Below are 25,090 nucleotides of genomic sequence, written 5' to 3'. Positions count from 1 at the left end.
GGCATGATACAAAGAATGAGTCAGATGTAAGACTGGAGTGGACCCGCCGCAGAAAACAGTGGAGAGAGTGACACCCACCGTTTAAACCTTCTGAAGGTCCACCATGATGTTTATTTCAGATCCAACCTGTTCATGGATCAAAGAAGACATTACAGAAGGGAAAACACATATATCAGCTTGATCGAAAACTTTTGTAGCCCCTGGAACTTTTTAACGGTGAGCATCACTCTCCCCACTTTTTTATGTGGTGGGGTCCACTAGAGATTTGAATCTGACTCATTCTCTGTATTATGGCCTAATTTTATCTCTCCAAATGGATGGACAGTGTGGATACAAAAAATACATCATGGTTGGGCCCATGGAAGTTGGTGACGTAACTTCAGTAGCGAGTCTCGCTACTCAACCTGTCAGTATCTCATCCGCACCCAAGTATCTCATTCCGAAATTTCTTCGGACCACAAGAGACAGAGAGAGAGAGAGAGAGAGGGAGGGACGAGCCGCTCTCGCTGTCTGCCCGGTGCGATGAGAAGAGTTGAAGCTTCTCAATCTCTGGCGGTACTGATGAGCCGAGATAGATCCGTGGTGTCATCAATGCCATCGGAAGCAGCGGATATGGCCTCCAGCAATGAAGATGCAACCATGAGATGCAGGCAATGGCTTCAATACAATACATGGTCGAAAGGACACGTGGTTACAAATTACGTAGTCTTGAGGACACGTTTCAGTCAATTTCAGTTGCCAACGCGACCATCCGTCCCCACAGCGACCAGCATGCGATAAAACCTACAGCAATTTTGCGAAAATGACATAAACCCCATCAAAACCTCTCTCGTAGAGAAAGGAGAAAATGCCTCTTCTTCTCAAACGCTCTCTTGCATTTCACGGAATCCTCTCAAATTCTAGAAATTTCCATTTCTCTCCGTCAAAGCTCTTATCTCAGCAGCAGCAGCAGACCCCACAGTACATCGACGAATCAGGACCCTTGGCTTCCCTTCTGAAGACCCGATCCGTTATCAGGTTCCGAGGCCCCGACACCGTGAAATTCCTTCAAGGCCTCTTGACAAACGACGTTAGGCGATTCTCCGAACGGCCTGAAGGAAAGGCGGCGGTTCTTGCGACCCCGAATCTTCCGCTCGAATCAACGCCTCCCGTCTACGCAGCGATGCTCACTCCTCAGGGGAGGTTTCTCTATGATCTCTTTCTCTATCAGCCTTCTCGGCCAGATGTGAAGCTCGACAGGACTGGCTCGGGCCCTGGTCCAGATCTGGACGGTGATTCGCTTTCCTTATTTGCTGATGTTGATGCCACTGTCCTGGATGAGCTATTGGATTCCTTCAAAAAGTATGTTTCTTTTTCTTCATTTTTTTTCTAATGTCATGATTGTAGATTTTTTTAACCTTTTTATTGTAGTTTTCTTTTAATATATGTTTAAATAGGAGCTTTGGAGCGAAGCTTTAATTTGATAATTGTGGAGATCACCAGAATTTGAGAGCTCTTTGGTGTTCTAATGTTCTTTGATTTTATGTTTATGTAGCTATACTTGCGGTTTTAGATGCTAATGCCAAGTATCTGGGGTGGGTCTATGCTATATTATCTTTGATTAGATTACATGTCTTGAGTAACAGAAAATCAGGAAATGCTTGTCAGGATGCTCAGAATTAACAGAATCAATGCCTAAGATGCCCTAATAAACAAATCCGAAAGTGGATTTGAAGTTTGCGATAGTCATTGCTTTTCTGAGGAAAATGCAGTAACTTGTTAATGGAAGATAGGATGGGTTTTGACCAGACGTTGGATATAGAAGTTGTCAACCGCTATGTCCTAGATTTTATGACAACAAAGACTTGAAACAATGTAACTGGTCACAAATAAAGGAATCTTAGAGGAACTAATATCTCAAGATGTTTTTTTTTTTAAATGCTTGTTCTAGTTGGCATTTTTGCCAATTGGCATTGGTTGATATTGCACAGTGATCAAGTACTGTTGTTTTGGATGAAGTGACAACCATTTATGCCTTTTGGGATATACTGATTATGTGATATTGAAAGAATAACAAGAAGTTTGTGGAGAGACATAGCCTATGTGTGAAAAGTGCAATGAAGTTTAGAGTGGAGATGTGTGGTCTTTTGAAAAGTTTTGAGATGGGCAATCTGGGGATACATATATATCCCATCTTCAATTCACAGATGACGAAATGATGCTTTGTGATAGATCATAAATCTTAGACACATTCTTTGATGTTTTCTTGCAGTTTCTACCTTGCAGGTTAACCTCATCAAAAGTGAGATGACAAGCTTAGCTATTGAAGATTTCAAGTTGAAGATACAAGCCCAAGTCACGGGGTGCAGAACTGCAAGTTTGCCAATGTAATCTTGGAGCTTCCTTTGGGAGCGAAGTCAAATGTCATCTCTCAACTTGGGTTTTTAATGTCGGATGGTTTGAAAGGAAACTGGCTATGTGGAAATGAAGTTTGTTATTTTTTGGGGGCCTGAGTAACAATCTCTTCAATCTCCCTGTTGTCATGCTTCTCTTTTAAGTTTCAGCTTTGGTGGTGAAGAAGCTTGAAAGGCGTCAAAGTGATTCTTTATTGGAGCACAAGGAAGAGAAACACACATATCATTTAATTAAATGGAAGGAGTTTTAAAAGTCCAAAGCAAGGGTGTACTATAGTGGGAAAAGTAAGAGAAAATGTGGTTTTAAAATAAAATTTGTCATCTTTCAAAGGAAGAACCTATGGTCTAATTGGAGTTGTGACTCTTGATAGAGTTGGATGATGGAACAAGATTCATGTAGTCAACCCTAATTAATTGGGATAATGATATAGGACATGCCGCAGATGCATTCTTTGCACGGTTGGGCCAAAAGAAGCCCAAACGAAAGCGGAAGTAGTCTGCCAGATCCGAGTCCAATCCTACGTAAGGCACGACATAATTGGGCCCTAAGCACGTCCGATTCGAAGAAATTCATTCTGAATGGGGAGAAATTATTGTTCGAATTGTGGATCGTAAATCAGTTGTAACTTTTAATCCAAGCATCCTCACGAAATGCGCAACCCATCGATCTTATGTAACGATGGCTCTGGGGTCAACCGACCTATAGTAGGTCGTGCACCTTCGTTTCACAGGAAAAAGCACGCTTCTGGATCAAAATTGTGATGTTAGGAAAATTTTATTATTTTTAATCATTTCTATTTTTGTCATATTTCCTTATTTTTGGATTTTTAGGATTCCCATCTTTTTAGAAATTGCTTGTAATCATGCTAGGAATCCTCCAGTAAAGTTTATCTAGAAGATGTTGAGTGGGAGAGCAACTGCTTGCAATCAATCATCCAAGGCTCTTCAATGTGGCAGTTAAGAAGGATGCTAGTATTAAGGAGTATATCCAAATGTTAGGAGATAGCATCATTTAAAGATACCCCAAAACAGCTACCTAGGAGGTGGAGAAGTTGATAAGGATAATCATGGCAATAATGACAAATTGGTTCGTCCACTTGCTTCAGATCTTGACCAAATTCGGGCTGTGAAACCACATCCTCTGATTAGATCAATGAGAGCACAACCATAGCACTCCTCTCACTCGCTAAGAACCACATATAGCCTTGATATCTGTGATGGAAGCTTACAGAGCCCATTCCTCATTCCTCGACCTTTCCTAGAGTAGACCCTATTTTTCTTTCTGTCTTTTTCTTTGAACAATGCATGTATCTAAGGTCCCAAACCAATGTTCAAAATATCAATAATATTGGTCGAAAATTCATTCATATTGTTGATAGCGCAATTTATCGTCGATATTGATGATACATCGCACGACATCGTGCGTTTTTCTGTCTTATTTATACTAGATATTGTTGATATCTATCAATATCAATAGATATCAACAATATCATTCGGGAACTTTCTTCCCCTCTTTAAAAGAAAAACTCAAGAAACCCCAAAAATCACCCATGTTCTTTAGAATTTCTTTCTTTTAAGTTAGTCTTAGGTGGATTTCGGTCCATCTTGCGTAAGATTTTTGGAGGAAAACAAGAATTTGAAGCCGAAATCAACAACTTTTCAGATTCGAGGCCGTTGCTCAATCAGTAAGGTATTTTCCATTTTGATCCATTTATTTTGGTTTAAATCATGCAAAATGAGTGTAAAATAAAAGTAAATCCTTGATTCTTCATGGTTTGCATGGAAAACCAAGGATTTCCAACTTCAATTTGGATATTTGAGTGTAGGTGGCCGATTTGGGGGAAATTAAGGAAAATTAAAAAATTTCCCAATTTCCCCAAATTGGTTGCAATGTTACACTCCAAACATGAAATTAAGCATATATGAACTTTTTCTTTTTTTCAAATTTTAGAAAAAAATAATTATTTTTAATTAAAATATTATATATATATATATATTTCGAAATTTACCTTCAACCGGTTGTGAATTGAAACTACTTTCGAAGTATTTATGAGTGTCTGATAAAATAATCATCGCATATACTTTAATTTCGAAATTCGAGTGTAGGTGTGTTGATTTGGGGGAAATTGGGGAAATTTCATAAATTTTCCAATTTCGCCCAAATTGGTTGCAATGTTGCACTCCAAACATGAAATCAAGCATGTATGAGAACTTTTTTTCAAATTTCAGAAAAAAATAATTATTTTTAATTAAAAATTATATATATATATATATATATATATATTCAAAATTTACCTTCAACCAACTATGAATTGAGACTAATTTTGAAGTGTTTAGGAGTGTCTGATGAAATGATCATCACATACACTCCAGCAGTTATGACACATCACTTTTTGACTAAAGTCAAGAGTTCACTTCTGCATATGGGCAGGGATGCGAGCAACAACCATATATGCCCTTCCCAGATCTATATTAGCCACATACTGTGACGATTACGCGGTACCCATAGATGGACGTATTGGTTTAGTTTGAAGAGGATGAGTACCGGTGTTATGTTAGGGAGTATCTTAGCTGGTACCATTCTAGCATGACCTGGGCACAGTACTGTTAATTTGTGGAGCAACAGTATTATTCCTAACCTCGTCGTTTTGGACACGATAATTACGAGCCACTGTGCAACTCTATGTGAGTCTAGGCTAGCCAGTCACATCATTCATAGGTATATTTCTCAATTTCTACTTTTTCATTTGCTTTTGGATGAATTGGTTGTGTTTTCATACATATCTTGATACATTTATAAATGTTATGCATTCTATTTTAATATAGTTGCATTAGTTTAGTCGGATAAGACATAAATAAGGACCCTATACAAAGGAAACCTATTATGTACACTTTTCTTTTGAGAAGTTATGATTTAAAAATGTATATCAAGGTCTTTTTTAATAATCCCTGAAGTTTCATTGAAAAATTCAACCATTTTCCCAATGTTTCCCCATGTTTCCCAAAAAGAGCGATAAATTATCTAATACAAACGATATATCTCATGCGAGAAACCGATACGTATCTGTATCTCAAGGGTGCGAGAAACCGATACGTATCTGTATCCCAAGGGTGCGATATGTGGCGCGATACCGATATTTCGAACATTGGTCCCAACATGTCGTCTACGAGGTTTGGTTTGGGTTTGGATATGTGCTCAATCTAGAGGGACAAGGGGGTTGGGTGATCAAAGTATCTACTCGAGGGTCAACCTCTTGAGGCGATCTTACACTTGTGAATTGGATAGCCAAATGTTGAATTTGATAATAATCTTGCACTCATTAATGTGGTGGCCAATTCCACCATAGGCACAACATGCCAAGAACAGAGTTTTGTAGGTTACTGAGCATTTTCTTGTGCCTCACCTTGTCTCTATTTCAACGGAGTTGACGATTGATTTAGCCAAGTCAACTTTGATGCTAATTCTAAGAGATTGCACCTTGGCCCAATTCTCCAGTCTCAACACTCTTCAGTGGTTGACCCACTTTGATAGCTAATATGGACATAGCATTTTAAGGTAAGAACTCCGTAGGTAGATTTCTTATCTAAATTTGTTGGTTGTGTGGGTGATTATCGCATTGGTGGGGAAGAAATCTCTTTACCACATCTAGATCATTAGTTATTGTTTAGTCATGACCCAAGGGTTACTAAAGCTCACATCTTTCAAGTCATCCATGTGAAGAAACTTGAATATGAAGAAGTCATTTTCCATTTCAAGGATTTCGACCTCCTCTCGTATGTTAAACATGCAGTATTTTCCATTGAGTATATCTCAAGTATAGGGAGTGGTCCTAAATGTAAATTTATCCATTAAGACAAGGTCCTAAACTTCTAATTTTCTTTGGCGATACTCCATCAAATTTGAACAAGGTCTTTCTTTTGCATGAAAAATTCATACTTTCCAAATGCTGCTCTCTCCCTACATCTTGACTTTCTACCATTACTACTGGCACCAATTCTAGTTTAGATGCGTCTGGGTCATAGCTTTTGAAAGTTATGAAGGTGTGTGTGGTTTGGCTTGGACTAGCATCGTTGGGTCGGTGCTGGGGCCAGGGTCTTTTGGGTAGGTAGCCTACTATTTTTTGGGGATACATGTGAGACCGAGATCGATTCTAGCACCATCACCCATGTACTTCTTTTGACTCTAAAAAAATAATAAAAAAATAAAATAAAAATAAAAGAAAAAGGAAAAAAAAAAAAAACATTGTCTAGCACTAGAAAGGGAAAGTTCCTTGGAGGACTCAATACAGGGGCTACTTCGAGAACAGTAGCTTTTGTTGCCAGTACCAAAGCTTGGATGTAGTTCTTCAATGGGTAGGAGTGCCATTGTTGTGCTCTCGATTAGAAGAGGTAGTTTCAAGGGGATGCGATGGACGGTTGCTCTGGATTGAGATTCAAAGCCAGTGGATAAGTCACCATTACTACCATATTTGTCCTTACTAACTTCTCCACCTACCAGGTACATGCTTTGGATGTATTGAGCAAGAATACAAATTGGGCCTTTAATGACTCCACATCCCCTAATGGTCAAGAGAGAGAAGCAGAAGATCCGATTCCCAAGGGATTTGTGATTGTTTGAAGATGTTGCATTAAGCTTGTGCTAGGTCAAAGCAATTAGGCTCTTCTTGGAATCTGGATAACCTATGGAATTTTGAATTTGTTGAAGAGATTGCTTTGTTTCTGTGCAATTCCGTTTCTCTTTGGTTGCAAATTGGTTTGGGAGACTTCTGAATTATTTGGATTTGTTTTGGAACCCATTGATTCTCCTGCAGTTATTTCCCAGTTGCTGGAGTCCCTGTATTTCTGGATTGGACTGAAGTGATAAGGGCCTACACTTTTTCAAAGAAATTTCTGATTTATACTGAGAGATTAGTGATGTTATGCATATATCGAGGAACTCCTGAATTGTTCTTGAGATTCTTCATAAATTCTTCTAGGCGAGAGGGGAATCGCTGGTCCAATTAGGGCTGGCTTTTGTAATTCCATCACGGCTCTAGGCAAAGAAAGACGCATAAACATTGGAAGGGGTAGATAGTGCTTGCAAGATTGCCCTAAGTTCTTGCTTGCCTCCCCTTCTTTTCACGGTGCTCAGGGTGCCTTACCTTCTGCTGGTGGGCATCCAGCAGATCTGACCTTCCTCATGGGTGGTGGTTGCTGAACGTAGATGCTTAGATTTGGGGTTTTTTCAGTTATTGAAACTTTGTAGATAAGCATGGTTTCAGTCAAGCAGTTCAAAGATGACTATTATTTGCAGAAGCAAATTCTGGTTCTGAGCTGTCCAAATGCCCTCGGCTGCCTCTGAGTGGAAACTTGTCAGGCATTAAGATTCCCTTCTACTGATTTGGTAGCCAACCAGCCCAAGGTAGTGTTGCCAATGGACGGTGGTCATGCTCTGCTGAAGAGGAGCTAAGTCTATTGGATTCTCTTCTTCTTGCTCAGTGGGAAGATTGCACGTGGAAAGGTTTTCTCGGATATGATGGGACAACTTGTGAAACATAGGTCATTAGCGGCTGTTGGAAGTTTGTTTCTCAGTTGAATGAAGCATGGAAATCCAAATGCTTCACAGAACTTGATGAGAACAAGGTGATTAATGCTTCCCAATTCTACCAGAAATCATATAGGAACTTGTTACGAGTGTATTCATTGGATTGGTTCAGCCATGTTTTCTTCGTGCAGCGCAATTTCTATCATCTGTCACGCACTCTAGATGCGAGATCATCAGAAATGGTCACACAGGTTGCTGTCGAAATAAATAACTGCTCATTTTGTGCCTTCTATGACTGTCCAACATCTACAAGTGCAAATCATGTATATTTTCAGGGGTGCTACTTTTCAAACCCTTTACCTCTAGGGCATGTGCTAGCCATGCACATACCTGGGTATTGGCAGGAAAGAAGCATGCAGATCTATGAGATTGCAGATTACCCTATCAAGGTTCTGCTGTTTGATGGCAATGACAACTTGAAAGCTTTGTTCGATGTAGTTTCGGAGATATGTTTCCATTTGCAAGACCAGAACACTCCCTTCAATCTACTGATTTCTGATTGTGTCAACAAGATGTTCTTGTTTCCTTAGGTGCACACACCGGCAACCGAGTGCAACCATTTTGCTGCTTGGCAATGTGGCGATCATTTTGTTTTCAAGTGGAGGCACGACTTCGACCTAGCTACTGAGGAGGCTCTGGCCAAGCATCTATCTGCCGCCTCCCTTGATGGCCTCCAATCAGTTAAGCAGCTCTGCTGCAGTGTTGCAAGCAATAAGTTTGTTTCTTGAATTGAGCCCACACCCCTTTTATTGGACCGAGGGATGCAATTGGACTTTGGACTTTAATACGTCATACTTTTAGGTTTGTGAAAGTCTTTTTTATGCTACTCTTGTAAAAGCTCCATTATTTATTGGTATGGTTGAAACCATGTGGGGGAAAAGAAGTCCCCTAATGGTTGTAGTATTTAATGTTCTACCCTTCCTGCTTTTAATGGGTTGTAGACCTCAAATCTCTATTCATCATCAGGAGAAAGCAAGAAATTATAATTCCACTTAAACTGAAATAGAAGTCTCCTCCAAATGGGTGTTGGAGACTCAATTGTGATGAGTCTTTCCTTGGAAATCCAGGTCCATGTGGGATCAATGGTGTGATTAGAGGTGATTTTTAAGGTCCAATGGTATAGAGGCAATGCCGTGAAGGTAAAAGCCTTGGCTATTGGATTTTGAGAATCTCTCTAAAAATTTACTAGTCCTCGGATTGTTGAAGGAGACTCTTCGTGTGTCATGTCTTGGGCAGATAAAGGTCCTTAAGCCCTTGGAAACTTTCCTCTGTCCTCGAAATTCACGATTGAGCTACTAGGCTGAACACTTTGTTTATCCATGTGGATAGAGAGGCAAATAGTGTGCCAAAGTCCTTTGCCAAGGAAGTGGTGAGGCGAATAGTGTGCCAGGGACATAGTGCTCCCTTCTACTCAATCATGTTTGGTCTCTGTTCTCCTTTCATCCTTTCATATAGCTCTTCTTCTTTGGGTTCAGGCTCTTCAAGAATAGATTAGGCATGTTTTGATACACAGTATATATCTTAAGTACTGAATGCTTATATCCACTTAATTCTTATCAGTGAATGGTTTTGTACCCCAGGCACAACTGTATGAGGTTCATCAGTTATTCATCCCCGGACAGGCACATTAAACATGCTCAAGTAAAAAAAAAAATTCAAAATAGTAAAAAATAAAACATGGATTGGACAGTAAACATAGGACTTCTGAGGAATGTAAATGCATGTCACCCTAGGTTTTCATTGATTGTCCTTTTCTATAATAAAAAATGATTGAAGGGTTAGGATCGTTCGATCAGTGTGAGTTTTGGCTTGTTACCTATCCCCGCAAGTCCTGCAGAATCCATGGTTCAGACTCTCCTGAGTGTTTTCCATGGGTATCTAGATGGATTCACTGATAACTTAAGCAAAAGGAAGTGGTAAAACTGTAAATTTGTACATGTCTCCATTTCGTACATTTCAGGTATCTATTGGGTGTTGCCTTTTCCTACTTGGCTCATGTTGGTCTATAGCTTCTTATCTCTTGAATATTTATATATAATCAATTGACCTTTTCTCCAGGGGTATTTCAGTTTTTTGTAGCCATTTTTTATTAATTCAAGATCATGAGATTCTCTTACAACATACATGTAAAGATAATGACACTTCACTGAACCTTCTACTATATTTAAGGCATTTAATTGAAATTAGACAATGCAGCCGAAATTCCACCCGGTAACAACATACGAGCTGGTCCCAAGCCCGGAAAGAAGGGGGGTTGATTGTATACAATCAGTCAATGAACTTTTGCCAAACAATCAAGAGAAATCTTGCTTTGAAATTGTAGAAAAGCCAAACCCAGCTAGCTTGGACAAGGCTATGATGGTGATTGGTGCAACCTGGTTATTGCATCAATGAGGTTTTGACAGCCAAATTGCAAGAATTGCAAGTATGAAGATTGCACCCACAAGAATTTAGAGTAGAGAAGTATAAAATGACTTTATTAAGACTAAAACTTCTTCACTTGCAAGTACTACAAGACAGAAAATTGGAGTCCCTCCCCTCCCCCCCCCCCCCACCAAAAAAAAAAAAAAGTTGTAAAAGGCTTAGCTAAAATCCCTATAAATCCTTAGTTAGATCCCCCGACTATTATATTTATTTTCAAATCTACCTAAGATTGAAACAAGCCTAAACAATAGTAAAAGCAAACCTATGAAATAATTCTCAAAATCTTCAATCACATCTTTAAATCAACCTTCATATCTTCTACAAATGGTAAAGTATAGTCCCTGACATTTAGGCCTCAAATCTTGCAAGCAACAACCCAAAATCAGCACATGTTGGGCCTTGGCCCTACATCATTATGAAATTGAAGTTAGATTGGTAATCTGGATCAGCTTGAAATTTGTTTGAACTCCAATTGGTTAATTTTTACCATAACTGGAACCTACTTTAGATATGAGTTTACAAAGTAAAATTCGTTCAGAAATTAGTAAAAAATCCATCTAATTTTAATGTCTTTAAATGACTCTATAAGCATAATGACTTCCTTGAACATGGGTTACGCTAGCTAGGTAAATAAGGATAAAAAACTCCCAAGTACATTCATTTATATTTCCTTACATGACAGATACAACAGATTTATTGTTCCTCACAAGGCGGTAATTGAAGATTTGATGACCTATGGTTTAACTGTGGATTTGTTCCTTGATAGAGTGGCGGAACATGATTCATGTACACGACCCTTATTACTTGGGATAAGGTTTAGATGATGATGATGATGATGACAAGGTATAAGAGCGAAAGAAGGAAGTTCTGAAGACAGAGCTCTCACCGAAGGACTTAGATCTCAAGTTTGTGTTCTGCTATGAAAGAAAAGGGGAGGTAGAATGCACTTCCGTGCTGCCCTAACTGGTACTCTCTCCCTGGTGCAGATCCCCAGGCCTCCAATTGTCACCATGCAGAGCCTAATCATCAACATTATCATCTATGCCTTACACTAAATAATGGGGGTCGGCTACATAAATTCTGTTTCACCATTCCACCATGCAGAACCCATCAAAAACCCTAAGCCCCTTTTCAAATCCATACTCCAAAACAAACTGGGAAACAGGTACTCTTCTCGTAACCTCAGCCTGTTAAGTCTTATCTTGCCCTATCTTGCCAGCTTTTCCTTTTGTGTCATTTCTTCCTTACCTTTTTCAGAAACCTTCCCTAGTACGAAGGCCAGGTTACTGTTCTGCTTGGAGATGATGTGATCTGATTTGAAATCCTGTGAATCATAGGACATCCTTGGTGCATTGCAACCTCTGTCCTTGAGTAGACAGAGATATGGAACTGGCAGCCCTTAATGATGTTCACTGTGGATAACCTCATTATAGAAGACTTTTATCTTTGACTACTAAATCTTCTTTTGATGAAATTTTGTATTGCAAAAGGTAAATAACTAAAACCATTTGAAGGTCAGCTGAAAAAGAAGAATCATAACAGCTAGAAACAACAAGTATCAGCTACAAATAACAGATACCATTTCCAATAAGCACAATTGAGATACTGTTTGACTCAAAACAAATTCTAAAATATCTTCAGCAGTGATATTTTATCTACACATGATAGTGAATGTTACTAGTGAATGTTCCCTAGTATTACGTGTGTCCATGCATGTGTGAAAATGAGATGCAATAGATCTACGGTTCGTCTCAATTGACACAAATTGAATGGATTTTATATTTCTCTTATGAATTTTGGTGGCATAGATACCGACTGAGGTCAAAGGTTGATATAGAGAATGTCTCAGAAGAATTTTCATGCTGGCAACGTTTTGGTGGGAACCTTTCTGGCAAGGCCTCATCGGCAGCAGAAGATCCCGAAGCTGATGCTGTTGGCTGGGGCGGTGGTGTAGATCAGGTTGGTATATCAGCTGCACAGGGAAATAATCTTGGATGGCAGTGGCTCAAGGATCCAAGACTGGACTCCCTTGGATTCAGGGGAATTTTCCCATCCAATAGTACCCGTAAGATTCGAGTAGCCTTTGATGCATTTCAAATCTACTTGTCATTGTCCTACAGTTCGCTTACACACACCAACAGCAGAGATCATGTTTCTAAACCCCAATTTCTCGGATCTTCTCATAAACACCCTTTTCTTTTCTTTCTTTTTTTGACATCTCGTAGCACCATTGGTTGAGTCTGACAAGGAAACAAATGAAGAGCTTTACATGCTATGGAGGATAGAAAGAGGTGTAGCAGAGGGCTCGACCGAGATTCCAAAAGGTCTGTTTTGCTTACCCTCTCAGTGTCTGTCCGCAGATTTCACAGATTCTTCTATGGCCACTGATTCGGCAACGTGGGGTGCTGTTTCTTGGAATTGCTGGATGCTTCTATTTTCATTAGTCCCATTATAAAATTGGGTTGGTCTTGCATCAGTATGCTCCCTACATTCTACCGAATAGCGTTATATTTTTATGTGCTCTACTAAATCTTCTCATCCATCTGCAGGTGAGGCTATTCCTCTTGAATACAATCTCGCAGGTTTGAATGCAATAAGCTTTGACAAGGGATGCTATGTGGGCCAGGAGCCTGTGGCTCGCACGCACCACCGTGGTGTCATTCGCAAGCGTTTGCTTCCTCTAAAGTTTGTTGACAATGATGGCAAAGGTACTGATTTCTCTCTCTCTCTCTCTCTCTCTCTCTCTCTCTCTCTCAACAGGTTGGTTTCCCAGGCTTTTCATCCTGTGAACTTGGTATATGTTTCCATCCCTTCTATTCTGTTCAGAACTGGAGGAGAAGGTTGCCGCAGGATCGGAAGTGGTTTACGCTGCATCTGACAAGAAGGTGGGAACTGTGATGACTGCACTTGGGTGTCGAGGGTTGGGTCTGTTGAGACTAGAAGAGGCCTTCAACCAGTCAAGTGTGTTAAGCATCAAGGGACAAGAAGATGCTAAGGTTAAGGCCATTCGGCCAGAATGGTGGCCTGCAGAATGGTTGCCACAACATGAGCAGCATAGTGCTGTTGCGTAGAGCTAAGTTGGGGACTTGTACTTGAAACCTTGGGTCCCGGTGACTGAAGTCCCCATTTAGTTGAAATTCAGATCAATCAAGGATGTTGACGGTTCGTGATGGATGGTGATGATCACACGTGGCTGAATCAAGGAATAAAGGAAATCAAACCAAAGAATTGAGTACTCCGGTAATGATCCAAATGAACTAGTTGGCTGAACCCAACTTGGAATGCACTAGTTGAAAGAGCCCAGTTGGATGTAGCTCGACCTGTCAGGTTGTATGATACTGTGAGCTTAGATTCTCACGTGTATGTTGTAGAGGAATAGATATTTATGTTGGCTTGGTGGCTGTTATTATTATTATTATTATCATTTTTCATGACTTTGATAAGTTGGACTTTGTCATTTGGGCAATGGCCTATCAATGGACGGTGACAGTCGAGCAAAACAATGAACAAGAGCAAACATTCAACTGTGAAAACTCACGACAATCCAATGGTGAGAAATGTCCAATACATTGTACAAGAATTACGCCAACAGGATGATCCTAACCCCTTAAATGGGGCCAATTTGTTAGAACCGTTCGTTGTTTAAGAGCTCCACATGATTTAGAATCATTGAATCAAAGTGACTTTGGAATCATAAGCAATGCAAAGTGGGTTCTATTTAATAGATATTTCAATGATGAGTGGATCTGTTTTGTTTCTCTACTTAATCTTGACTGTTCATTTTCTATGCTAATCGGATGTTTAGGATCATATGATCGGTGTGATTTTTGCAACATGGCATGTTGTATGAAAGATTATGCATCTCAGGTGTCGATTAAAAGCTTTGGGGTTGTTGGATGTAAGCAAAACTCTTATATTATTTAAATTTTTTTGTTCTAACCCTATTTATATATAATATATATTAGACATATATAGCCGTCTTTTTCACTATGTGGACTGTTCGTTGTCCCTTTTCTTTTCTTTTTTTTTTCTTTTTTTTTTTTTCCTTTTTACACACCTCCCCACACCACAGACACCCACAGACTCATCTATACCGCATGGGCACTCAATCCCCTGATCTCGGTGTTTAAAAAGTCTGTTAGGCATCTGCTTTCAATGTTAGGCAGTCTGATTTTGGGCCTGACCCTTCATCCAGGACAGATGAAGGGTCTGAGTGGCATGGATTGCAGATACACTACACGATGGGCAGTCTATTCAAAACAATGTTAGGCATCTGCTCTCAATTTTGCGTGGCCCACCTGAGTTTCAGATCAGGCTGGTATCTCTCTTCTGTGGATTATTTGAGGTCGCGCATATGATGAACGGGTTGGATGTCATGAGTACATCAAGCACGGTCAATCCCTACCTAGGAATAGACAGGGCCTCTGAGGGGCCACTGTGATGTATGGGTTTGATCCACACCGTTCATCCATTTTCCCATATCATTTTAGGGCTAAAGCTCAAAAAATGAGGTAGTTCTAAAGCTCAAGTGGACCGGTGGGGATTAAACACCTGCCGTTGAAAACTTTTTGGCATAGAAGTTTTAATCAAGCTGATATTTGTGTTTTCCCATCATCCAGGACTATGAGACCTTATGAACAGGTTGGATGGAAATTAACCATCACGGCTGACCTAGGAAGTTTAGTTGTGTGGTCCACTTGAGCATTAGATCTGCCTATTTTTTGGGCTTGTACCCTGTAATGACACGGCAAAATGGATGGATGATGTAGATAAAACCCATAAATCACAGTGGCCGCTGAAAGTCCCGGTTCATTTCTAGCTAGGGACGGGTGGAGGTAGTACCCACCAATGCATCATGCCATGTCAGAACGGACTCAGTCCAAGCAAGGCTCTGTGGGGTCCACCGTGATGTTTGTGTTTTTATCCACCCTGTCCATCCTTTATCGTATAAGCTAAAAAATAGGTAGCTCCAAGGCCAAAATGGACCACACCAAGGAAGCAGTAGTGATAATGACAACTGCTAGAACTTTCTTGGAGCCCAAAGTGACGTTGATTTGCCATCCAACTCATTTATAAGGTCACATAGACCTGGCTGAATGGACAGCACAAATATAGCTTGATCAAATATTTTGTAGCTCTCAGTAAGTTTTTAGTGGTGGGTGTTCAGTCATTATTTTGTGGTCCACGGTCTACTTGAGCTTTGGATCTGCTTCATTCCTGAGCTCATGAAAAATTGATGGATGTCATGGAAAAAACACATATATCACGGTAGGCCCTAGAGAACCCCGGCCTTGGACGAGACCCGGAGGGGCAAGGTGCAATCCTCACTCAGCAACTACAGGTGGATGTGGATCAGGTATTCTCCCTCCCTAGCTATGAACGGACAGGGGCCTGAGGAGCCACTCTGATGTATGGTTTTTTTTTTTTTTTTTTCTTCTACACGCACACACCCCACACACACACACTCTCACTATGATGTATGGTTTTATCCACACCATCTATCCTTTTTTTATATCATTTTAGGGTGTGTTTGGTTCATGTTATTGTACTGTATTGGGGTGTATTTCAACAATAATTACATTTACAATATCTGCTGGTGTTGTGATATTTTCAACTGAAATCCAGTGTTTGGATGGCCATGGTGATTACACTGTACAAGCCATGTTCCTGGTCAACATTGTAATTCTAAATAAAAAATAAACTAAGTTATATGTCCGGATTGGAGATTTCTCATGTACTACAGTGTATTTTGTAATGATTAAAACTTTCAATTCCTTTAATTTAATACATTTGTATTTGACCACAAATAACCCACTAAAATACCACTGTAATGGTGGCTATAATATTTTACAATTTAAATACTACTTTAAGATACAAATAAAAAATTTAAGGCAATTCCAATAATCAAGTAGATCATCCAATAGTGATTAAAATCTTACAATTGAAAACTTTTTGGGACCACATAAGTTTTGGATCCAGCTTATATTTGTGTTTCTTTTCATCCAGGTGTATGGGTGTCATTATCATGGGCCTATGGCAATTAACCATCACCATGGGCTTAGGAAGATTTCAATTGTGGGTGTCATTATCACCGCTTCTTCATGTGGTGTGGTTCACTTGAACCTTGTATCTGCCTCATTTTTCAGCTTGTACCCTAAAATTATATTACGAAATAGATGGACGGTCCGGATAAAACTCGTACATCACAGTGGCCCCTTAGATCAAACAGGAGCAGTAATGGATCCGCGTCCGGTACAGGTAGCAGCGGAGCGCGCCTCATTTATGGAAGTGGAACGGAGGGTGGGGGACAGGAAATGCCCACACGGTGTGAGAAATCCAGGTCAAGGGCCACGTAGAGGCTAGTTAGGGCCATCAGATCCTGCAACCATGTAGCCCTTATCTGGCAAGATATGCATGCCAGGAACTGTCATTTCCTAACGTGAAGAAACAGTAGGGTGGGTTGTTTCTTCCCTTTTCTCTTCTTACCGTTAAAGAAACTAGAGGAAGTTGAATCAGCTGATTTTCACTTGTGGATGGTGAGAATAGGAAAATGGGTGAAAGTGATGGAAGGAGAAACTACCCATCATCTGTGTAGAGATGATTGTGAATACGTGTGTGTGTGTGTGTGTGTGTGTGTGTGTGTGTATATATATGTTTGTATGCATGCATGTTTGTGTAGGATACTGCAAAGGTGGGGCCATGGTTGGGCAATCAAGACCATAGACCTGATTTCTCCACTGTTTTTCCTCTATTTTTTTGTTTTTTTTATTTTTTTTATCACATGATGTGGGCCGTTGCTTCACTTACTTTTAACAATGTATTTGAAGGACCCTCTTGGCACCTGTGTATTTGAGAGAATTTGAAGGGATTTTGCCCCCTAAATCCATAGTTTGGCACCGTATATTTAAATGTAAATGTAATTGAAGTTTTTAAATTATACTTTTTATGTGTTTTAAAATTTCATGTTTTTGTTAGTAAAGAATTATCGTGCATTTCAAATATAAGCTCCCAACGAATAGGATTCAATATATAGCATTTCAATTACAAGTAAAAAACAAAAATCAATTGAAAACAAAAATATTAGCAGAAGGCGTTCAATTGGTGGAGTGGGCCCTGCAGAGGTTTTGACTATGGTTTGTGGTGTCAGAGGGCCGTTGAAAGATTTTGGACGAAAATTGTGAGTGTGTACCAAAAAGATTTGTATAGTAGCGAAGCGGTCAGATTTTATTCCATTACAAGAAAGACTGTCCACCTTATACGTCGACATGTCCGAACGCAAGCGTCTTTCACAGATTCACGTGTTGCCTACTCGATCCTTTCGCTCCTACTATAAGTGAGAGTGAAGATTACGTGGAGCTGGGACAGCCAGAATATGGTAGAACCCGTCTCCTTCCATCGTACACTTGGATAGGGATGTATTTTATGCATGTGGTCCATCTTGTTACCGCCTGCATGGATGGAAAATTGATCAAAATAGGCTTAGATATGATCATCCTAGCCGTTTAATTAGTGTAATTCCAATAGATGGTTGAAAACAGAACTGTGGTCTGTGGAGGATCAATATTCAAGTTTACTTCAGTAATTTTGAAAGGTTCTTGCTGGAGGAGATGAATATACAACCAATGAGGTTGTAGCCCGTCGCGGGTTCCGTTTTCATTGATCAGAACCGTTCATCTGGTAGTCCCACTGTTTGATGTGCCCTGATGAATAAGTTATATATTTTTAAATAATCCTCGCCATCTGATGTGCATCCTGCAAACGCATGGCTAGAGTAAAATAGAGCCAGTAGTGCGTCCACATCATGTGCCTGCACGAGGAAATTCTTATCTGTGGCTCGTCATGTGTATCCCACCAGATGGACGATTGGATCCCAAATGAAGGTGCCCACCCTTCTAGAAGAGAAGCGACCCCCAATGAAGTGCCTGAATAGAGGGAGCTTTGCTAGCAATCCAGTCTAGTAGAGGAAGTGATTTAGGACCATTGATATGTTAGGTCATCATGTGGATGGCCCATAGCTCAACAGTCTGATGCTGAAACAATACCAGTCATCCAACCGTTGCTCGCTTAGTTCTCGGGATCCAACCATTCAGAATCAGATGCGATACGCAATATAGTCCACAAAACTCAATCTTTAGGCGTACACCAGTGGCCACCATACCAATGTCCCATTCACAGCATTCTGTGGTTGAGATGCTACAGATGGGACAGCAACCATCCCTAACAAAGCTCCCATCATGCACTACCAAAGCACCTAAACCAGCCTGGAGAATCCAGCCTGGTAGGCCACATCCATCACAACCAACCAGAACCGTCTAGCCAACAAGCCCAATCTAGAACTTCCATGACACAACAGCACAACAACCTAGCTATCCTAACCATGCAAATTAACAGAATTTTGGCACCCATATTTACTTTCTCGTTGTCCATCATTTGCAAGATCGTGATAATGGGCCAACAGGGCTTGTCAAGCATAAAACAAGGTAGAAACCGCAGGATGGATTGGCAATATTCCTTGTAAATCACGTGAGTAGATGAGATCATGTGTCCCATGTTACAAAAACAGCCAAAAATACATACACACAGGTAGCTCCAGTCCTCAGAAGAGGACACAATCCATCATAAAATTCAAATACTAACAACAGACTAGCATCAGTAGTTAGTGATGGCCCACCTCTCCTGGCCCATTGCCTTGAGAAACACTTTCAGGCTAAGGAATCTTAGTCAAGTAACATGATACATAAAACCAAAACAGCATGGAGATGGCCATAGAAAACATCAGCAACTACAAACTACTGCACTTGCTTAGTTCCTCAATCACCATCCCCATGGTGGGCCTCCGATCAGGTGCATCGTTGGTACAAACCAATGCGACCTTTCTCAGCTTCACCGCCTCTGAATTGGAGAACTTCCCATGAAGGTTCCCGTCGATCAGGTCCTCCAGTTTGCCTGATTCAGCTGTGACTCTGGTCAAATGAGTGATTCTCCTCTTCCCGCTGAGGATTTGAAGCACAATAACCCCAAATGCATAGACATCACTCTTTTCTGTAAACCGGCCCGTGGTGGTGTATTCAGGGGCCAGGTAGCCCATTGCAGCGCTGGCCTTGAGGGTTGAGAAGACGACATCATCAACCAAGAGCTTGTGCAGACCGGAATCAGAGAGCAAGGGATTGAAATACTGGTCAATCAGGATCTTCTCTGCTGATATGTTTTGGTGAACGAGTGCAGGTTTACTCGTTTTGTTGCTGTGTAGATATTCAATGCCTGCATTGAAAATAATAATAATAACAATAAAAAAACAGATGTGTTCTAAGAAAAAATAAACTAAAATACCACCCAATTCAATACAAGAGGCAAAACAACATCAAGAAAAAACCAACATGAAACAGTTGGATGTCGATCTTTAACTGATTACGGTGAGCTGAACTGATCAAAACCCAGTTAGATTATCTTCTCTAAATACCAGACACACTATAAGAACAGGAACAATCATCTAAAAACCTGGTTAGATTCTACTCTCTACTCACCAGAAAAGCTCAAAACTCCAACTGATCATTACATCTAAGTGATTACAAGAAGGGAAAATAATCAAATCCCAGCTATATTATCTTCTCTAAATGGCAAACACACTACACGAAGAAGAAGAATCATCCAAAAACCTAGTTATATTCTACTCTCAACTACCCAGAAAAGCTGACTACACCTACTGATTAAACGTAAATGATTAAAGGAAATAAAACTAATCAAAACCCACTTATACTATCTTCTCTAAATACTAAAAAAACCACAAGAACAAGAAGAATCATCAAAAGACCTGGTTAGATTCTAACCCCTACAACCCTGAAAAGCTGACTACACCTAAGGGCCTGTTTGGATGCCTGTAAGTTCTTTTAAGTTTTAAGTGACTTACCTGTAAGTGACTTACATGTGAAAGTTACTTACAGGTAACCTATTTGGATGTAAGTTGTAAATCACTTACAGGTAAGTTACTTTTTCTGTTTGGATAACCTATGAGTTACTTACATGTAGAAAGCTGTATATTCACATCGAGCATAGCTTAGATTGGGGAATCGTTCTAAATTGTTATAATCATATAAAAAAACATGGGATCAAATATGTTATTTTGTTAAGCCCATCAAGATGAATATTTACGATAATTATTAAGCTAAACCAATCATCAAGTGGGCTATAAAAGTGGGCCCACGAATTCCAAAAATCTATAATATGGAGTAATAACTAAATTTAAGCATTGAGAATAAACTTAAAAACATTAATAGAAAATCTAATAATTAAATTACTTGCATTCCAACTGTGCAATTTGATGTAATTTCCAAGGGCCAAAGCATCATCAATCCCACTCTATCATCAAAGTTTTTCTCATTCTCTAATGAGGAGTTTGATGCTCAGGATCTAAGAGATTCACCAACACTGATGTAGATCGTTAAATTACTTGCATTCTAATTGTGCAATCTAAGAGATTCACCAACACTGTGAGTACATCACAGGATCATCAACCACAGGCCACAGTGAGACCAACCAGATAAACGATCTATAGGATCACCAACCATAGGCCACAGTCCCTGACGGTTTCATGGGATGCTGCATCACATGGTCTGTTTGGATTAGAGGCCCATGACACATTTGAAAAAATACGCAGGTGCGTATAAGTGACTGTTTGTATGCCAGCGTGCCTTATAGAGTAACGTCAAACCACTCCCGTTTTCAAAGGAGAAACAAAGGGTAGATGAAACCCTACCGTTTTAGGAGGAGAAGAGACGGAAGACAGTAACTACAGCGAGAGATTGCAAAGACGGAGAGAGATTTGGTGGGTTGGTGCGTTTCTCCCTCTTCCCCTCTTTTTAAAAATCTGACCGTTGAGCCTATAAGTGACTTACAGGGAAGTGACTTCCCACCCCCATCCCCCTGCAGTTTTTTGGTAGATTTGCCTGTAAGTGACTTACAGGTTGTAAGTTACTTACAGGTGATTTTTCTCCCCCAAACACCACCTGTAAGTGACTTCCCTGTAAGTCACTTCCCACTTACCCAACTTACAGGCATCCAAACAGGCCCTAACTGATTAAAAAAAGAAAAACTAATCAAAACCCAGTTAGATTATCTTCTCTAAATACCAAACACACTACAAGAACAACAAGAATCATCTACTAACCAAATACCCAAGACGCAAACAAAATACCAACTGGCTACACCTAAATGAAAACAAGTGTAACTGATTAAAACCCAGATAGATTATCTTCTCTAAATACCAAACAACCACAAGATCAAGAAGAATCATCAAAAGACCTAGTTAGATGAGCCACTTAAATACCCAAAAAAAGCTCAAAAGACCAAGGCGATTGTCTTGGCTATGCATCTAACACGTAAACAACAAATATTTCTCTTAGGCAATGCAGTAGTAAGCGGTGAAGACGAAGAAAAGCTGACCTTTGGCAATGCCATTGACGATTGAAACTCTCGTAGACCAGTCGAGAACCCTGCCATTGTCACCCTTAACATCAAAATACTGTGACAAGTTTCCATTAACGACGAAATCATAGATTAGAAAACACTCCCCTCTCCCTCTCGAACAGCAGAACCCCCTCAAACCGACGATATTATCATGTCGCAGTGAAGTCAATATCTTCAGCCCCTTCAAGAACTCAGCGTCCTCCGACTTACAGCTCGTCTTATTGATACTCTTCACAGCAACGGCAGACCCGTCTCTGAGGATCCCCCTATACGTAGCGGCAAAATTGCTCTTCCCCAACAGATTCACCTCTGAGAAGTACTGCGTCGCCGACTCTACCTCCTCCAAGTTGAATCGGTACTCCTGCAAGACCTCATGTGGGAAGCCCACTCCACTCCGACCATCGGCCAATGGATCCCATCCGTTTGAATACTCAAGACTGATGAGGGGAGATGCGCTCTTCCTGTAGAAATCCTTGGCCTGGTCGGTGCTAATCCGGCTATCAGAAACATCGAACGCGCTACTGATCCTCTGTTTCCTGCGACGGTACCAAGAGAAGGCGAAGAGCCCGGTTGCAGTTCCTCCAACCACAACTGCAATTACTCCAATAACAACAGCAATTGCCGGAGTCTTGGATGTACTTTGGCAATGGCCTTTCCTGCAATTCATGTTGATATTAGCAGACTGCGGAATATCTCCCGCCGATCCAGGTTCAGGTCTGTTAGGATTTGCAACATAAGCGCAAGCTCTCAAAGTAGAAAACCCAACTCCACACAATTCTGAGTTGTTTCCAAATTGAAATCCGTCATTCAGTCGCTTCAAAGCTTCATACCAAAAAGAAAAAGAAAAAGAAAATATCAGTTTGTTCCATTAGATACCGGAAGATCAAGAGGACGACAGAAAAATCAAAGTGGTTCTCAATTCTATCTTAAAAATTCAAAAGAACAGTGGAAAATCGAATAGGATTATTTCACTTCATCTTAAAAAATCGAATAGGATTATTTCACTTCATCTTAAAAAATCGAGAAAACGGTAGTAAATCGAGCCAGGATTTTCATCTGATCTGAGAATGATCTACGATAAGTAGAAAAACCAACATGCGTTTTTCAGCTCATTGCAGAACATTAGAATAAAGCACAGACAATCCCGCAAGAAATGTTAGAAAGATTATTACCAGGAGGAACATTGCCAGACAGAGTATTGTTTCTAACATCCAAAACCTCCAGCTGAGGAACATCAGCAAGCTTCCCTGGAATCGAACCGAAGAGCCGATTAAAGCTCAAATCTACCCTCATCAACATGCTCAAATCTCCCAAGCTCGCAGGGATCGCTCCCGTCAATCGATTACATTGAAGCGCGAGAACGCTCAGCTTCTTCAAGAAGCCCAGCTGGGTAGGAATATTTCCACTCAGTTGATTATAGCAAAGCTGCAAAACTAACAAAACCCAGCAAAAGAAAATAAAAAACCAGGAAAACAAAAAAAAAAAAAAAACACCCCCCAAAATCCCCAGAAAAGACATCAGCTTTCAGCTTTTCTTCTCACCTTGGAGATTATCCATGTTGCCGATTTCTACAGGGATGCTTCCAGAGAGGTTATTGACATTGAGATAGAGGTCAGAGAGCTCCGTAAGATGCGAGATTTCTCTGGGTATTTCTCCGTAGAGAGAGTTGTAATGGAGGTAGAGGCCTGTGAGGGATTTCAGGCCGGAAATGGCGGCAGAAACGGAGCCGTAGAGGCCTTTTCCCTGCAGAGAAATGTTAGCTACCCTGCCATGTTCGTTGCAGGCAACTCCTTCGAAGGTGCCGCTGCATGGATCGCCGTCCTCGGCCCAGGACGAAAGGAACCGGTTCACGGGGTCTAAGGCGGCTTTCACTTCCAGGAGCGATTTCAGCTCGGCATTTCCACAAACAGTTTGCAGGTAGACAAGTGTTGTGAAGAGGAAGGAGAGTAGAGAGAGGAGACTCATTTTTCTTCCGAAAATGCCCTCCAAGCAGAGCTTTTGTTTCTCTCTGTATTCCTGTCTCTCTGTTCGAGTTTTGAAGGCTTTGGGGAGACGGGGTAAGGACTCGGACGGAGAAGTAGAAACAGGACAAAATGCAGTTTTGAAAGTGCACTCGCCTCACACGTGGAAAACTGTCACATGTGTATAATGCACTAAGCACACGACTTGCCTGTATCCTGGGTAATACTGCTCCCAGTAACCCAAAGATATGGTGGGGCCACCACGATGTTTGTGTTATATCTACTCCGTCCATCCGTTTCGTCAGCTCATGTAGGTAAATGAGGCCAAATAGAAAGGAGATCCAAAACTCAAGTGGGCAATAACACAAAAATCACTTGGGATGGAACACTCACCATTGAAACCTTCCTGGGCCCACCGTGATGTCTAGATGCCATCCAACCGTTCAAAAGGTGATTCCCACCTGGATGAAGGAAAAACAAAGAACCGTCATCCCTAAACATCTGTGATGCTCGTTAAGGTTTCAACGGTGAATGTTCAGTCCTCACTCATGTGGTGCACTTGAGTTTTGAATCTCTCTCCTCTCTCTCGTCATGTCTTAAAATAAGCTGACTAAGGGGATGGACAGACAGGATATAACACAAAATCATGGTGGCCCCATAGAGGTTTGCATTACACGGGAGTCGTTACAGGCAAGTCGCGTCCCTGCAATGCAAACACGAGATCGAATCCGCTAATTAGCTGAACACGTACGAGACATCTGAGACGCTCGTCAGGTAATTACTTTAGTTTTTAGGTTTTAAATGCTCGCGCATTGATATCTCTCGATGATCGTATCCGCCGGCATGCGGGACATGACATCTACGCAGTTGATCATGTGATGAACGGCTCAATTCTGCGATGCTGTCGTTGATCTACGCGGGTAAGAATCCGCGAATGTGCACTCCTGCGAGTTCGCAGGAAGTTCCTGCGCAAGGATGCGGGGTGGAGCCCACCGTGATGTTTCTGAGAAATCTAGTACGTTCATCCGTTTTTCGAGCTTATTTTAGGACATGCAACCAAAAATAAAATGAATCCAAAACTCAAGTCGGTCACACGAGAAGGATAATTGCGAAAAGAAATTCCTACTGTTGAAACCTTCCTGGGCTCCACCTTGATGTTTATATGCCATCCAAACCGTTTATAAGGTCAATCCCACTGGCACGTAGTGAAAATACAAAAAAATAAAGCCTTCTACAAAACTTGTATAGCCAGAAGATTATTTCAA

General features: G+C 40.7%; 2 protein-coding genes across 2 annotated transcripts; one reads left to right on the top strand and one right to left on the bottom strand.

The window, feature by feature from the left end:
* The first annotated feature begins 511 nt into the window (after positions 1 to 511).
* LOC131232477 (putative transferase At4g12130, mitochondrial) lies at positions 512 to 13,827 on the top strand. The gene is made up of 5 exons (XM_058228736.1): positions 512 to 1,341; positions 12,210 to 12,466; positions 12,627 to 12,725; positions 12,951 to 13,109; positions 13,228 to 13,827. Exons 1-5 carry the CDS (start codon positions 848 to 850, stop codon positions 13,470 to 13,472), a joined length of 1,254 nt encoding a protein of 417 aa, XP_058084719.1. The 5' UTR covers positions 512 to 847; the 3' UTR covers positions 13,473 to 13,827.
* Positions 13,828 to 18,896: 5,069 nt separating this feature from the next.
* Positions 18,897 to 23,939, bottom strand: LOC131232796 (probable leucine-rich repeat receptor-like protein kinase At5g63930). Its single transcript, XM_058229277.1, has 4 exons — positions 23,406 to 23,939; positions 23,037 to 23,297; positions 21,841 to 22,686; positions 18,897 to 19,662 (listed from the first exon to the last, which is right to left on the bottom strand). The coding sequence occupies exons 1-4, from the start codon at positions 23,827 to 23,829 to the stop codon at positions 19,184 to 19,186; spliced, it is 2,010 nt and encodes a 669-aa protein (XP_058085260.1). The 5' UTR covers positions 23,830 to 23,939; the 3' UTR covers positions 18,897 to 19,183.
* Between the last annotated feature and the right edge of the window lie 1,151 nt (positions 23,940 to 25,090).

This window comes from Magnolia sinica, chromosome 18 (genome assembly GCF_029962835.1).
Source record: "Magnolia sinica isolate HGM2019 chromosome 18, MsV1, whole genome shotgun sequence".
Taxonomy (NCBI): domain Eukaryota; kingdom Viridiplantae; phylum Streptophyta; class Magnoliopsida; order Magnoliales; family Magnoliaceae; genus Magnolia; species Magnolia sinica.
Note: the sequence above shows the minus strand (reverse complement) of the source record. Positions and strands in the feature narration are given on the sequence as shown.